Here is a 15,404-nt window from a genome sequence, read left to right on the forward strand (position 1 = left end):
TCATTACAGTCAGTTCACCTTCTTTTGGGTCTTGAGTCGAACCAATTACTCCCGCGGAGACATCCAATTTCTCTTTTGGGCCTTGAGTCTTGGGACTCATGGCCCAAAAGAGAAATTTGATGTCTCCGCGGGAGTAATTGGTTCGACTCAAGACTCTTTTGGGTCTTGAGTCTTGGGAAAGAAAAAAAAGTGTGCCAGTTGGATTTGAACCAGGAATCTTCTGGTTGCAAGTCCTGTATCTAAACCACTGCACCACAGAGGTCCTTACATGTTCTGTTGACTTGCGTGGAATTTGTATGAAAGATTATATAAAGGTAAAAGCCCCAGGTAAAAGTTAGAAAGATGTCCTTGCGAGATTTGAACTCAGGACCTTCAGTGTGTAAGGCCTGAATCTTAACCACTGCTCCATCATGGTACATACTTTCTATGGTGTCTTACACGCTGTTCAGTGAAAGATCAGATAAAGGTGCAAGAGTCAGGTATTTGTTGAAGACCTGTCCTGGTTGGATTTGAACCGGTAACCTTCTGGTTGCAGGTCCTGTATCTAAACCACTGCACCACAGAGGTTCTGACTTATTCTGTTAACTTAGCCTTGAAAACTTTGTACCCTTTTCCCTTTAAATATCCATTGCCATTGACAATGCATTAGGCGCTTAAAGTTAAATATTTCAAAAACTACAAATCATTTCAAAGTAAAACATCTCAAGGATGCATGTCCACAGAAGGGGGAATTTTTGAACTGTGAATGGAGTTTCTAGGTGAAAGTGTTTTTTTGAGGTCCCAAAACCTTCCATCCGCCAACATTCAAAAACTCTGAACTTTTAAAGGAGTACAATTCTAAAAATATGCAACATTTCAAAGATTCCTTTTCAGGCAAACATGTCCAGAGTAAGACGAACATTTTAAAGTATGAATGAGGTTACTAGGCGTAAGTATGTAGTTGTAAGCCTGCCTTTAAATGTCCATTGCCGCATCGACAATGAATGGGGCGCTTAAAGTTAAATATCTCCAAAACTACAAATGATTTCAAAAGAAAAAATCTCAAGCATGCATGTCCACAGTAAGGTGGAATTTTTGAACTGTGAATGGAGTTTCTAGGTGAACGTGTTTTTTTGAGGTCCCTATAGCCTAACCCTAACCTTCCATCCGCCTCCATTCTAAATCTCTGAACTTTTAAAGGAGTACAATTCTAAAACTATGCAACATTTCAAAGATTCCTTTTCAGGCAAACATGTCCAGAGTAAGACGAACATTTTAAAGTATGAATGAGGTTACTAGGCGTAAGTATGTAGTTGTAAGCCTGCCTTTAAATGTCCATTGCCGCATCGACAATGAATGGGGCGCTTAAAGTTAAATATCTCCAAAACTACAAATGATTTCAAAAGAAAAAATCTCAAGCATGCATGTCCACAGTAAGGTGGAATTTTTGAACTGTGAATGGAGTTTCTAGGTGAACGTGTTTTTTTGAGGTCCCTATAGCCTAACCCTAACCTTCCATCCGCCTCCATTCTAAATCTCTGAACTTTTAAAGGAGTACAATTCTAAAACTATGCAACATTTCAAAGATTCCTTTTCAGGCAAACATGTCCAGAGTAAGACGAACATTTTAAAGTATGAATGAGGTTACTAGGCGTAAGTATGTAGTTGTAAGCCTGCCTTTAAATGTCCATTGCCGCATCGACAATGAATGGGGCGCTTAAAGTTAAATATCTCCAAAACTACAAATGATTTCAAAAGAAAAAATCTCAAGCATGCATGTCCACAGTAAGGTGGAATTTTTGAACTGTGAATGGAGTTTCTAGGTGAACGTGTTTTTTTGAGGTCCCAAATTCGTCCATCGACCTCCATTCTAAATCTCTGAACTTTTAAAGGAGTACAATTCTAAAACTATTAAACATTTCAAAGATTCCCTTTCAGGCAAACATGTCCACAGTAAGATGAACATTTTAAAGTTTGAATGGGGTTTCTATTATATATATGACATTTTGAATCATTACAGTCAGTTCACCTTCTTTTGGGTCTTGAGTCGAACCAATTACTCCCGCGGAGACATCAAATTTCTCTTTTGGGCCTTGAGTCTTGGGACTCATGGCCCAAAAGAGAAATTTGATGTCTCCGCGGGAGTAATTGGTTCGACTCAAGACTCTTTTGGGTCTTGAGTCTTGGGAAAGAAAAAAAAGCGTGCCAGTTGGATTTGAACCAGGAATCTTCTGGTTGCAAGTCCTGTATCTAAACCACTGCACCACAGAGGTCCTTACATGTTCTGTTGACTTGCGTGGAATTTGTCTGAAAGATTATATAAAGGTAAAAGCCCCAGGTAAAAGTTAGAAAGATGTCCTTGCGAGATTTGAACTCAGGACCTTCAGTGTGTAAGGCCTGAATCTTAACCACTGCTCCATCATGGTACATACTTTCTATGGTGTCTTACACGCTGTTCAGTGAAAGATCAGATAAAGGTGCAAGAGTCAGGTATTTGTTGGAGACCTGTCCTGGTTGGATTTGAACCGGTAACCTTCTGGTTGCAGGTCCTGTATCTAAACCACTGCACCACAGAGGTTCTGACTTATTCTGTTAACTTAACCATGAAATCTTTGTACCCTTTTCCCTTTAAATATCCATTGCCATTGACAATGCATTAGGCGCTTAAAGTTAAATATTTCAAAAACTACAAATCATTTCAAAGTAAAACATCTCAAGGATGCATGTCCACAGAAGGGGGAATTTTTGAACTGTGAATGGAGTTTCTAGGTGAAAGTGTTTTTTTGAGGTCCCAAAACCTTCCATCCGCCAACATTCAAAAACTCTGAACTTTTAAAGGAGTACAATTCTAAAAATATGCAACATTTCAAAGATTCCTTTTCAGGCAAACATGTCCAGAGTAAGACGAACATTTTAAAGTATGAATGAGGTTACTAGGCGTAAGTATGTAGTTGTAAGCCTGCCTTTAAATGTCCATTGCCGCATCGACAATGAATGGGGCGCTTAAAGTTAAATATCTCCAAAACTACAAATGATTTCAAAAGAAAAAATCTCAAGCATGCATGTCCACAGTAAGGTGGAATTTTTGAACTGTGAATGGAGTTTCTAGGTGAACGTGTTTTTTTGAGGTCCCTATAGCCTAACCCTAACCTTCCATCCGCCTCCATTCTAAATCTCTGAACTTTTAAAGGAGTACAATTCTAAAACTATGCAACATTTCAAAGATTCCTTTTCAGGCAAACATGTCCAGAGTAAGACGAACATTTTAAAGTATGAATGAGGTTACTAGGCGTAAGTATGTAGTTGTAAGCCTGCCTTTAAATGTCCATTGCCGCATCGACAATGAATGGGGCGCTTAAAGTTAAATATCTCCAAAACTACAAATGATTTCAAAAGAAAAAATCTCAAGCATGCATGTCCACAGTAAGGTGGAATTTTTGAACTGTGAATGGAGTTTCTAGGTGAACGTGTTTTTTTGAGGTCCCTATAGCCTAACCCTAACCTTCCATCCGCCTCCATTCTAAATCTCTGAACTTTTAAAGGAGTACAATTCTAAAACTATGCAACATTTCAAAGATTCCTTTTCAGGCAAACATGTCCAGAGTAAGACGAACATTTTAAAGTATGAATGAGGTTACTAGGCGTAAGTATGTAGTTGTAAGCCTGCCTTTAAATGTCCATTGCCGCATCGACAATGAATGGGGCGCTTAAAGTTAAATATCTCCAAAACTACAAATGATTTCAAAAGAAAAAATCTCAAGCATGCATGTCCACAGTAAGGTGGAATTTTTGAACTGTGAATGGAGTTTCTAGGTGAACGTGTTTTTTTGAGGTCCCAAATTCGTCCATCGACCTCCATTCTAAATCTCTGAACTTTTAAAGGAGTACAATTCTAAAACTATTAAACATTTCAAAGATTCCCTTTCAGGCAAACATGTCCACAGTAAGATGAACATTTTAAAGTTTGAATGGGGTTTCTATTATATATATGACATTTTGAATCATTACAGTCAGTTCACCTTCTTTTGGGTCTTGAGTCGAACCAATTACTCCCGCGGAAACATCAAATTTCTCTTTTGGGCCTTGAGTCTTGGGACTCATGGCCCAAAAGAGAAATTTGATGTCTCCGCGGGAGTAATTGGTTCGACTCAAGACTCTTTTGGGTCTTGAGTCTTGGGAAAGAAAAAAAAGCGTGCCAGTTGGATTTGAACCAGGAATCTTCTGGTTGCAAGTCCTGTATCTAAACCACTGCACCACAGAGGTCCTTACATGTTCTGTTGACTTGCGTGGAATTTGTCTGAAAGATTATATAAAGGTAAAAGCCCCAGGTAAAAGTTAGAAAGATGTCCTTGCGAGATTTGAACTCAGGACCTTCAGTGTGTAAGGCCTGAATCTTAACCACTGCTCCATCATGGTACATACTTTCTATGGTGTCTTACACGCTGTTCAGTGAAAGATCAGATAAAGGTGCAAGAGTCAGGTATTTGTTGGAGACCTGTCCTGGTTGGATTTGAACCGGTAACCTTCTGGTTGCAGGTCCTGTATCTAAACCACTGCACCACAGAGGTTCTGACTTATTCTGTTAACTTAACCATGAAAACTTTGTACCCTTTTCCCTTTAAATATCCATTGCCATTGACAATGCATTAGGCGCTTAAAGTTAAATATTTCAAAAACTACAAATCATTTCAAAGTAAAACATCTCAAGGATGCATGTCCACAGAAGGGGGAATTTTTGAACTGTGAATGGAGTTTCTAGGTGAAAGTGTTTTTTTGAGGTCCCAAAACCTTCCATCCGCCAACATTCAAAAACTCTGAACTTTTAAAGGAGTACAATTCTAAAAATATGCAACATTTCAAAGATTCCTTTTCAGGCAAACATGTCCAGAGTAAGACGAACATTTTAAAGTATGAATGAGGTTACTAGGCGTAAGTATGTAGTTGTAAGCCTGCCTTTAAATGTCCATTGCCGCATCGACAATGAATGGGGCGCTTAAAGTTAAATATCTCCAAAACTACAAATGATTTCAAAAGAAAAAATCTCAAGCATGCATGTCCACAGTAAGGTGGAATTTTTGAACTGTGAATGGAGTTTCTAGGTGAACGTGTTTTTTTGAGGTCCCTATAGCCTAACCCTAACCTTCCATCCGCCTCCATTCTAAATCTCTGAACTTTTAAAGGAGTACAATTCTAAAACTATGCAACATTTCAAAGATTCCTTTTCAGGCAAACATGTCCAGAGTAAGACGAACATTTTAAAGTATGAATGAGGTTACTAGGCGTAAGTATGTAGTTGTAAGCCTGCCTTTAAATGTCCATTGCCGCATCGACAATGAATGGGGCGCTTAAAGTTAAATATCTCCAAAACTACAAATGATTTCAAAAGAAAAAATCTCAAGCATGTATGTCCACAGTAAGGTGGAATTTTTGAACTGTGAATGGAGTTTCTAGGTGAACGTGTTTTTTTGAGGTCCCTATAGCCTAACCCTAACCTTCCATCCGCCTCCATTCTAAATCTCTGAACTTTTAAAGGAGTACAATTCTAAAACTATGCAACATTTCAAAGATTCCTTTTCAGGCAAACATGTCCAGAGTAAGACGAACATTTTAAAGTATGAATGAGGTTACTAGGCGTAAGTATGTAGTTGTAAGCCTGCCTTTAAATGTCCATTGCCGCATCGACAATGAATGGGGCGCTTAAAGTTAAATATCTCCAAAACTACAAATGATTTCAAAAGAAAAAATCTCAAGCATGCATGTCCACAGTAAGGTGGAATTTTTGAACTGTGAATGGAGTTTCTAGGTGAACGTGTTTTTTTGAGGTCCCTATAGCCTAACCCTAACCTTCCATCCGCCTCCATTCTAAATCTCTGAACTTTTAAAGGAGTACAATTCTAAAACTATGCAACATTTCAAAGATTCCTTTTCAGGCAAACATGTCCAGAGTAAGACGAACATTTTAAAGTATGAATGAGGTTACTAGGCGTAAGTATGTAGTTGTAAGCCTGCCTTTAAATGTCCATTGCCGCATCGACAATGAATGGGGCGCTTAAAGTTAAATATCTCCAAAACTACAAATGATTTCAAAAGAAAAAATCTCAAGCATGCATGTCCACAGTAAGGTGGAATTTTTGAACTGTGAATGGAGTTTCTAGGTGAACGTGTTTTTTTGAGGTCCCTATAGCCTAACCCTAACCTTCCATCCGCCTCCATTCTAAATCTCTGAACTTTTAAAGGAGTACAATTCTAAAACTATGCAACATTTCAAAGATTCCTTTTCAGGCAAACATGTCCAGAGTAAGACGAACATTTTAAAGTATGAATGAGGTTACTAGGCGTAAGTATGTAGTTGTAAGCCTGCCTTTAAATGTCCATTGCCGCATCGACAATGAATGGGGCGCTTAAAGTTAAATATCTCCAAAACTACAAATGATTTCAAAAGAAAAAATCTCAAGCATGCATGTCCACAGTAAGGTGGAATTTTTGAACTGTGAATGGAGTTTCTAGGTGAAAGTGTTTTTTTGAGGTTCCAAATTCGTCCATCGACCTCCATTCTAAATCTCTGAACTTTTAAAGGAGTACAATTCTAAAACTATTAAACATTTCAAAGATTCCCTTTCAGGCAAACATGTCCACAGTAAGATGAACATTTTAAAGTTTGAATGGGGTTTCTATTATATATATGACATTTTGAATCATTACAGTCAGTTCACCTTCTTTTGGGTCTTGAGTCGAACCAATTACTCCCGCGGAGACATCAAATTTCTCTTTTGGGCCTTGAGTCTTGGGACTCATGGCCCAAAAGAGAAATTTGATGTCTCCGCGGGAGTAATTGGTTCGACTCAAGACTCTTTTGGGTCTTGAGTCTTGGGAAAGAAAAAAAAGTGTGCCAGTTGGATTTGAACCAGGAATCTTCTGGTTGCAAGTCCTGTATCTAAACCACTGCACCACAGAGGTCCTTACATGTTCTGTTGACTTGCGTGGAATTTGTCTGAAAGATTATATAAAGGTAAAAGCCCCAGGTAAAAGTTAGAAAGATGTCCTTGCGAGATTTGAACTCAGGACCTTCAGTGTGTAAGGCCTGAATCTTAACCACTGCTCCATCATGGTACATACTTTCTATGGTGTCTTACACGCTGTTCAGTGAAAGATCAGATAAAGGTGCAAGAGTCAGGTATTTGTTGGAGACCTGTCCTGGTTGAATTTGAACCGGTAACCTTCTGGTTGCAGGTCCTGTATCTAAACCACTGCACCACAGAGGTTCTGACTTATTCTGTTAACTTAGCCTTGAAAACTTTGTACCCTTTTCCCTTTAAATATCCATTGCCATTGACAATGCATTAGGCGCTTAAAGTTAAATATTTCAAAAACTACAAATCATTTCAAAGTAAAACATCTCAAGGATGCATGTCCACAGAAGGGGGAATTTTTTAACTGTGAATGGAGTTTCTAGGTGAAAGTGTTTTTTTGAGGTCCCAAAACCTTCCATCCGCCAACATTCAAAAACTCTGAACTTTTAAAGGAGTACAATTCTAAAAATATGCAACATTTCAAAGATTCCTTTTCAGGCAAACATGTCCAGAGTAAGATGAACATTTTAAAGTATGAATGAGGTTACTAGGCGTAAGTATGTAGTTGTAAGCCTGCCTTTAAATGTCCATTGCCGCATCGACAATGAATGAAACCAGGGGCCTGTTCCTCAAAAGGGAATTAGAGCTTAAGCCTGGCTTAGTTTATTCACCTTTTGAGGAACAGGCCCCAGGTATCCTAATCGCTAGACTATATGGATCTGACGCTAGGAGACTTCCAGAAAATATTAGTAGTAGTAGTAAGTGACGCATGTGCATACTCTCTATTGATTTTATCCCACTGTTAGGGTTGTTTTATATATTTTGTTTAAGACTTACAGTAGGCTGCCTTGCCCCACTGGAATACAGTGACTTATATGAATTAATAATATACTGGACCATACGTAAAATAAAAACACCTTGTGATGTCAGTGACATTTTATTACAAATGAAAATAAAAATAAGAAACAGTGCAGTAACCATACGTTTTCGTATAGCAGCAATTTTGCATGTACAATATAAATGTAAATATTTTGTCCTGTCGGGCGGAAAGCTCATTATGGCCAAAACTGAGCATAAACATTCTAAAGCAACGAGGTCTACCTCTTCTTGGACGTTGTATGGACATCTTTGAATCTAATGATCCAAAGTGACAATAACAGCCACTGTACTCTTGATTACAAAAAACTAGTATAGTTCTGGTTGATTAAAACTGCTATAGTTTTGGTCATAAAACTAAGAAATGAGTTAGTGGATGTATTTGTAGATTCAATCATTCTGTCAAGGTGAGAGGTCTTAAATTCAAGCATCTTGATCATTGGAAATATCTGGTGGTGCAAGAGAAAAGCTGAGGTTCCGTGTCCAAGATGTTATGGGTATGAATCTGGGTCCCGGTGAATATTTATTTTTGGTCATATGTTTAACCATGTGTACAGATTACAGTTAATATAGGAATATAAGACTTTATTTATATGATAAATGGAGCGGAGTTGTAAACACCAGCATATTGTTGCTCATTGAATCCATCACGGAAGAAAGAGCAACGTCATGTGCGTGCATTTGACCACAGTGAAATTCAGTTCCACCAGAGGAGGGCGGTGTTGTTCAGACAACGTATTATTGAGAAAATAACATGAACTACAATATCTGGGGTACATTCTTCGGTTCTCAATTAGCTACATGTTGACGAACTTCATCAAATAAAATAAATGTAAAATAACTCCTGTTACAAAAGCATGAGCAAATATTAACATACACCTATTTACTGTACCGTACACCTGTAAGATAAAACATAATCATGTATTCTTAACTTGGTTTCTTGTAAAGATTATGATTATTCATTTCACATATGCTTATTTGTCTAATTGTCTGTTGTCACCTTTGGTAATAGGACTAGGACTTGAATATGGACTCTCCGTGCTGAAATTCAGACCACCACATCATCACTCAGTTAACCTCAAAATCTGTCTCTTAGCACTGTTGAAGTCTCGCTTTGTATGTTAGCGTTCAGTTTGTAAAGTTGAAATACTCATTATATAACTTTCCTGTTCCACCCCGCATTTGTCTTTTAGTGCTTTTGAGTTGATCTCTTGTAGTTTAGCTGGAAAAACGTGACAATGGAAACACTCTCCTGAAAGACTGAGTATTACTACATTACTCAGTCAATGACTTAGTACTTTTGAAGTTTGTTTATATTAACAAATTCACAGCAATTTCACATTCAACTACAGCAGGTCTAGGACTTGAACATGGACTGTCATTGGACTGGCATTGGACTGAAAAGTGTAAGGCAAGTTTATTTGAATAGCACATTTCAACAACAAGGCAATTCAATGTGCAAAAAAAACTTAAAAACACTTTAAGACATAACATTGAAATACATAGCAATGTTTGCTATTTTTGGTGATGCCAGTTGCTCACCATTTTGCCAATGCTGCTTGGTTTTCAAAATCTGCAGGAGCACAACCCTGTGACTTGACGAGCAGGAGGTCTTCAATGTTGAACATACTGTAAGTTCACTCAGTCACTCACAGTTGTGTCATCAGGATGAGTTCGATTGGCTGGTCCTAGATTTGTGTCAAACTATCGTCATAAATACCAGTTCATACCAGCCTTGAAATCAAACCCACCACTGGTTATGTGTGAAGCATTTCACTCGATGTTGCCCATACCATAAGAATTCAGAATCTCAACAGAAGACACAGTGTTTAAAAAACGAATCGATAGGAAAGAGGCAAGGCATATCCTTTCTTTGACCGTTATAAATACAAACTGAGGGGGCAGGGTGGACGTGGTCTTCATGGCACCTTTCAAATTCCTGCCATGGTTATGGTGTCTAGCTGACTGTCCTAACAGTAACAGTATCCAGCAGTCATACGGTAGCTAGAAGGGGTTCAATGTTTTGGGATAGTAGAACTGTAAGGGAAATATGTCAATTTTAGTGGCAATCCGGGGAACATTTGAACCTTTTTGGTTGTGGGCCCCAAACATTTGCCTGGTGTGCCTCTCCTGACGGCGAGTGACATAGTCATACAACAAAGTATAAATGACTATATGTTTAACCACTTAAGCCCTCTATGCTTAGTAAACTGGACATGAGTTGCCTCTATACCTGGAGCACTCTTTTCCCCTCAAACAAAATATCTTTGCCAGATATTTTTATTTGCCAGATATTTGCCAATCTCCCGGGATCCTCTGGTAGTCCCGCCCAGCCAACGAGTGACCTGCAGGTGACCTGCAGCCAACGATGCTGGAGAACAGGAACGACACAAGATGACATATCAGGATCGCATTCAACTTTATCCTCACATCACATCACATCACATGATTACAGGTGTGGGTGAAATTATTTTTGGGAGCAAACTCTCTCAACATTGCAGGCACAGGAAGAGTACGGCTGTCACCATTGTGACATTTTTGTTGACGATTAATTGTGACGCAAATAATTGTGATTAACGATTTAATCGTGTTTTTGGCATTGAACATTGGAACATATAAATACAATTATATATATTTCTGTTTGCCCTTTAGGGTAACAAAAAATACAAAGGTCAGATGTGACAAATAACTTAAATATACAAAATAAATGACTGCCATATTTTACTTTATACTTTCAAAATGTAAAAAATAAAACTAATACTGGAAATAGCAGATGTAGAGGCTCACAACGCGACTGCTATTTCAAGTGTTTTTGAAAAATGTTTGAAAATGTATGAACATTTTTCAACATGGAAACGAATATGACTAGTATGCAAAAACAGCTGCGATTAGGCAATTATGTAATAATTGTCACAGGCCTAAGGAAGAATAGAATGTAAGATAGAGAGAATGAAGAGGAAATGAACACAGACCAGGTCAATAACAGGAAGGCACAGACAAATCAAATACACAAAGCGCCAGTATACATAAGGTGCATGATTAAACGTGTTTTTCAATGGATAGCTGGCCCTACGGAAGCCAGAAATATTGGATGTGGAAAACACAGCCAGCCTATACAAATAGCAGTAGATATATCAAATCAGTTATAAATCAGTTTAACTACTTTAACCCTTTATACATCGGGTCTTTGAAAATAGCAGATCTACAAGCTCACAAGACAATGTTGTGAGCTTGTAGATCTGCTATTTTCAAAACATCTTCAAACAATGTGAAAGAAAAAAAAAGTGAATCTTTTTTTTAAACAATTTAACAAACACAAATCTTGTATGGGGGTCCCTGGCACAAAATATTGTCAGATGGGGGTCCGTGGCCAAATACCGTGGCCTGTTAATTTGGTCATCCTTGACATGAAAAGGTTTGAGAACCACCAAAGTCCAGTACCTGATGGGGATGATGGCCAGAACAGAGATGATGCTGGACAGAGTGAAGACAAACCCCGGAGACCAGGTGAGAGTTGCCTGGTAGATCTTAGTGTAGGCTGGTGTGTACGCCAAACTGGCTACCTGGAAGGACAGCTGAAGGGAGGCTAGGACGATACCTGGAGAGAGAGAGTCCAGAGAGAGAGAGAGAGAGAGAGAGAGAGAGAATATTACTGACGTGATACTGACCATGATACTGACCATGGTACTGACCATTATACTGACCATGGTACTGACTATGATACTGACCATGACCATGATACTGACCATGGTACTAACCATGACACTGACCATGGTACTAACCATTATACTGACCATTATACTGACATGACACTGACGGTCATCAAATTATTGGCTTAGGAATGCGACAAAAACAATCTCCATGAATTCAAGGCTTCATGGGGTGTGTAATTGATAGAAAATAAGTATTTTTTTGGGGGGGTGAACTACTCCGTTAACATGTAGCTGACATTTTTATAAAATACATAAATGCAAAAAATGCTGTGTCAGGTTTTGTAATGTTATGTTGGACATTGTCAGAATCTTTGTTTGAGTTTGTTTGTGTAATAAAAGAGTGACATTGAGATACAGTACATTAACATGTCCCTGTTCAATGTAAACCAATGACAAGTCTTTCCTATGATCAATTTCGAATCAACGGAACAACTATTGAAGATATCTTGCCAATATCTGGAATTACATCATGGCAAGGTAACTACACCCCCAACGCTCTACCAGTGTCATTCTGCTTTCCATTTGTACACTCTCAGAGTTATATTAACACTCAAGATTTTACAGTGTACTACCCACTCTGTGTGATTATGTCATTTTTTTACCATGCATTTTGTACACACACACACACACACACACACACACACACACACACACACACACACACACACACACACACACAGCGTACTTACCATATGAGGATCCTTTGACCTGCTTGGACAGCATGGAGCGGATGGTGGGTGTCGGGATGAGGGAGAACAAGGTCAACGAACGAGCTGGGGAGAGGAGGGGAGAGGAGGGGAGGGGGGGCAAAAACAACCAATCAGTTTCTCAGTAAATATCCCTCCTTCCTACATTTTGTTTTTAATTATTTTAAAAGATATGTAAAAAATGCCCCCCACCCCCCAAAAAAAAAATAATAATAAAAAAACACACCTTTTATGATACAAATGAAGGCTCTGTTCTATTTAGTGTAGCACAGTGGTTCTCAAAGGACACCCATAACTCTGAGTGTACAAATGGAACCAAATGGACTGTAATTTGTTTCCATCTGTACACTCAAGAGTTACACACCCGTAAGGGTCCATTTGGAACAGAGCCTTCATTAGCATCATTGGTAACACCTGTGAAGGGAAATGAGGAAGAGGCCCGATTTATTTCCAATATGGCCGCTGATTCCAAAACTCCAGTTTGTGCCTCCTACCTCCAGCATGGTTGTGTGTTACAGTGAAATTGGTGACCTTCAGAAAACATGCGACCATCTCGTGGACTTCACAAAAACATCACCATGTCCAAATGTTAATAACAACCGTTTGTTTATGAACAGAGCAGCTCTGTTTATAAACTAACAGCAGTGATTTACTTTGGATGTTTGACATGTGATGGACACGATGGACACATCTTTTGTCAGGTCACCAATTTCTCCATAACACTGGAGGAGGCAGAATGTTGAGGGTTGGGATTCGGCTTGAAAATAAAACCACAGACGACTTGGTTCAGCTCTCAGCCGCTAGACCAGTGGCTCTCAAAGTGATGTCTGATATCAGCCATCAGTTACCATGAGTATAAAAACCCTAGGGTTTATACTAGACCGGTCACAATTATTACGCAATAGCCTAATTGCAATTATTTGAATTTGCAATTATGTTTTGCATAATCGTCATAATCATTACCATGTTAAAAATGTTCATATATTTTCAAACATTTTGTGGAAATAGCAGATCTACAAGCTCAAAACGTGTTGCGCTGCGACACGTTTTCAGCTTGTAGATTGGCTATATCCAATCGGCTAATCCCACTATGAATGTATTTGTTGTAATTAAATCTACCTTGTGCAACTTTTGTTTACGAAGCCCTAAAAGCCAAAAATAAATTACATTTGTATTCATAATGTTCCCATGCTCAACGTCAAACACAATTAAATCTTTGATCACAATCAATCATGTGACAATGAATCGTCAACTTCCATTTTGTAATGGTGACACAGCCCTGGTTTATAATGGCCAGCAGTGGTGGAAGAAAATACTGATTTGTTTTTACTTAAGTAAAAGTATCACTACTGCTGCAATGTAGAAATATACTGTTACAAGTTAAAGTCCAGAATTCACTTGAGTAAAAGTACAAAGGTACAGGTATCAAAATGTACTTGAAGTACCAAAAATAAAAAGTACTCATTATGTAGAATATCCCGTTTCACAAGTTTTCAAAATATATTAAAATCTTTTAAAAATAGCCGATCTACAAGCTCACAATGCGTCGCATCGCATTGTGAGCTTGTAGATCGGCTAATTTCAAATGGCCAAAATGTATATAGGGCTGAAGTGGTTAATCAATTTTTTTCTTAATTATAGTCAAAATCTACAAAGTAACTAAAATAAAGTTTTCAAATAAATGTAGTGAAGTAAAAAGTACAATATTTGGATCCGAGATGTAGTGGAGTAAAAGTAAAAGTATTGAAATTTGGAAATACTCAAGGAAAGTACAAATCCCTTGAAATTGCACTTAATACAGTACTCAAGTAAATGCACCTAGTTACTTTCCACCACTGCTGGCCAGGTGTGATCCAGGTACGTACCGTGTGGGGCCTCCCGCCGCGTGGTTGAAGATAGCTGGTATTAATAGAGCCGCGTAGGTTGTATGGCACCACGTCCCGAGCACCGTACGCCTTGTATCTCAAACGGAGAACGTTCGTTGGCACCGTTATACGTTTCAGCTCTCAGGGCCTCGTTGTTGCGTCGACGCCATCGAGGTTCCATCTTCAAGCCCCTTGTCCTGAGTTACAGACACTCTATTACCAGCTATCTCCTGATGACTCCATCCATCCTTTGAACCTTCCCTGAAGCATTCATACAGTGAGTCAAACGCTGAGTCATAGCTAGGAGCCATGACTCAGCGTTTTTAACTCACTGTATGAAGTAGATTTAGTCCACTCTGCAGAAGGTCACAAGATTAACCTGCAAGACACAGATATATACCAACATTAAATTTAATATATTGTATAATAATAACAATAATAGAAAATACAGTTTTTAAGTAGGCTATAGTGCAGGGGTGATACAACTTTGATGGTGTATAGGGCCACTATATTTCCACACTCACTCCAGAGGGACACATTGCATATTATTGTTACTGTCGGGCAGACGCCTCTTATCTCCATATTTTTTTTTTGTAAATTAAATTCGTCATTCTAGTATGTCACACAAAAGTAGCAACAAATAGCTGATCTACAAGCTCAAAGCGCGTCGCATCGCGACGCGTTTTGAGCTTGTAGATCAGCTATTTTGGAATTGGAATCCTGACAGTTTTTTTTTTAAATTTAATTTCAAACGGATTTGCTTATAATTAAGTTAACTTTATGAACTTAAATACAAATACATTGGATATAAAGTCATTGAACTAATAATATAGACTGGAGTAATTAAAGCGGGTCATGATTGCATGTTTGGAATTGGAGCAGCTGAAATCAATAACATATATCACTATTAACCTGCGGGCCGCATTAAGTTAAGGTGAGGGCCGCGTGTGGCCCCCGGGCCGCCAGTTGCCCATGTATGCTATAGTGTTAACCCTTTAAGACCGCGAACGCGTCAGTGTAAACACTTTAACCATTATCTTACACTTTGGCTATTCAAAAATAGCAGATCTACAAGCTCACCGAGTGCGGCGCTATGAGCCTGCATATCTGCTATTTTTTGAAAAATTGTGAAAATTTCTGAATTTCTTTTACTCAAATTTTTGCTTCTGGGGGGTCCCTGGAACAAATATACAT

The 15,404-nt window shown here is 38.5% G+C and overlaps 1 protein-coding gene across 1 annotated transcript; it reads right to left on the reverse strand.

Annotated features, from left to right (window-relative positions):
• Positions 1-10,205: 10,205 nt before the first annotated feature.
• LOC311060168 (solute carrier family 46 member 2-like) lies at positions 10,206-14,380 on the reverse strand (the record flags this gene model as incomplete). The annotated part of the gene is made up of 4 exons (XM_084078298.1): positions 10,206-10,296; positions 11,367-11,523; positions 12,328-12,411; positions 14,359-14,380. 4 exons carry the CDS (start codon positions 14,378-14,380, stop codon positions 10,206-10,208), a joined length of 354 nt encoding a protein of 117 aa, XP_083934424.1.
• Positions 14,381-15,404: the final 1,024 nt, after the last annotated feature.

This window comes from Gymnoscopelus microlampas, assembly GCF_963454915.1.
Source record: "Gymnoscopelus microlampas genome assembly, chromosome: 14".
NCBI classification, from domain to species: Eukaryota; Metazoa; Chordata; class Actinopteri; order Myctophiformes; family Myctophidae; genus Gymnoscopelus; species Gymnoscopelus microlampas.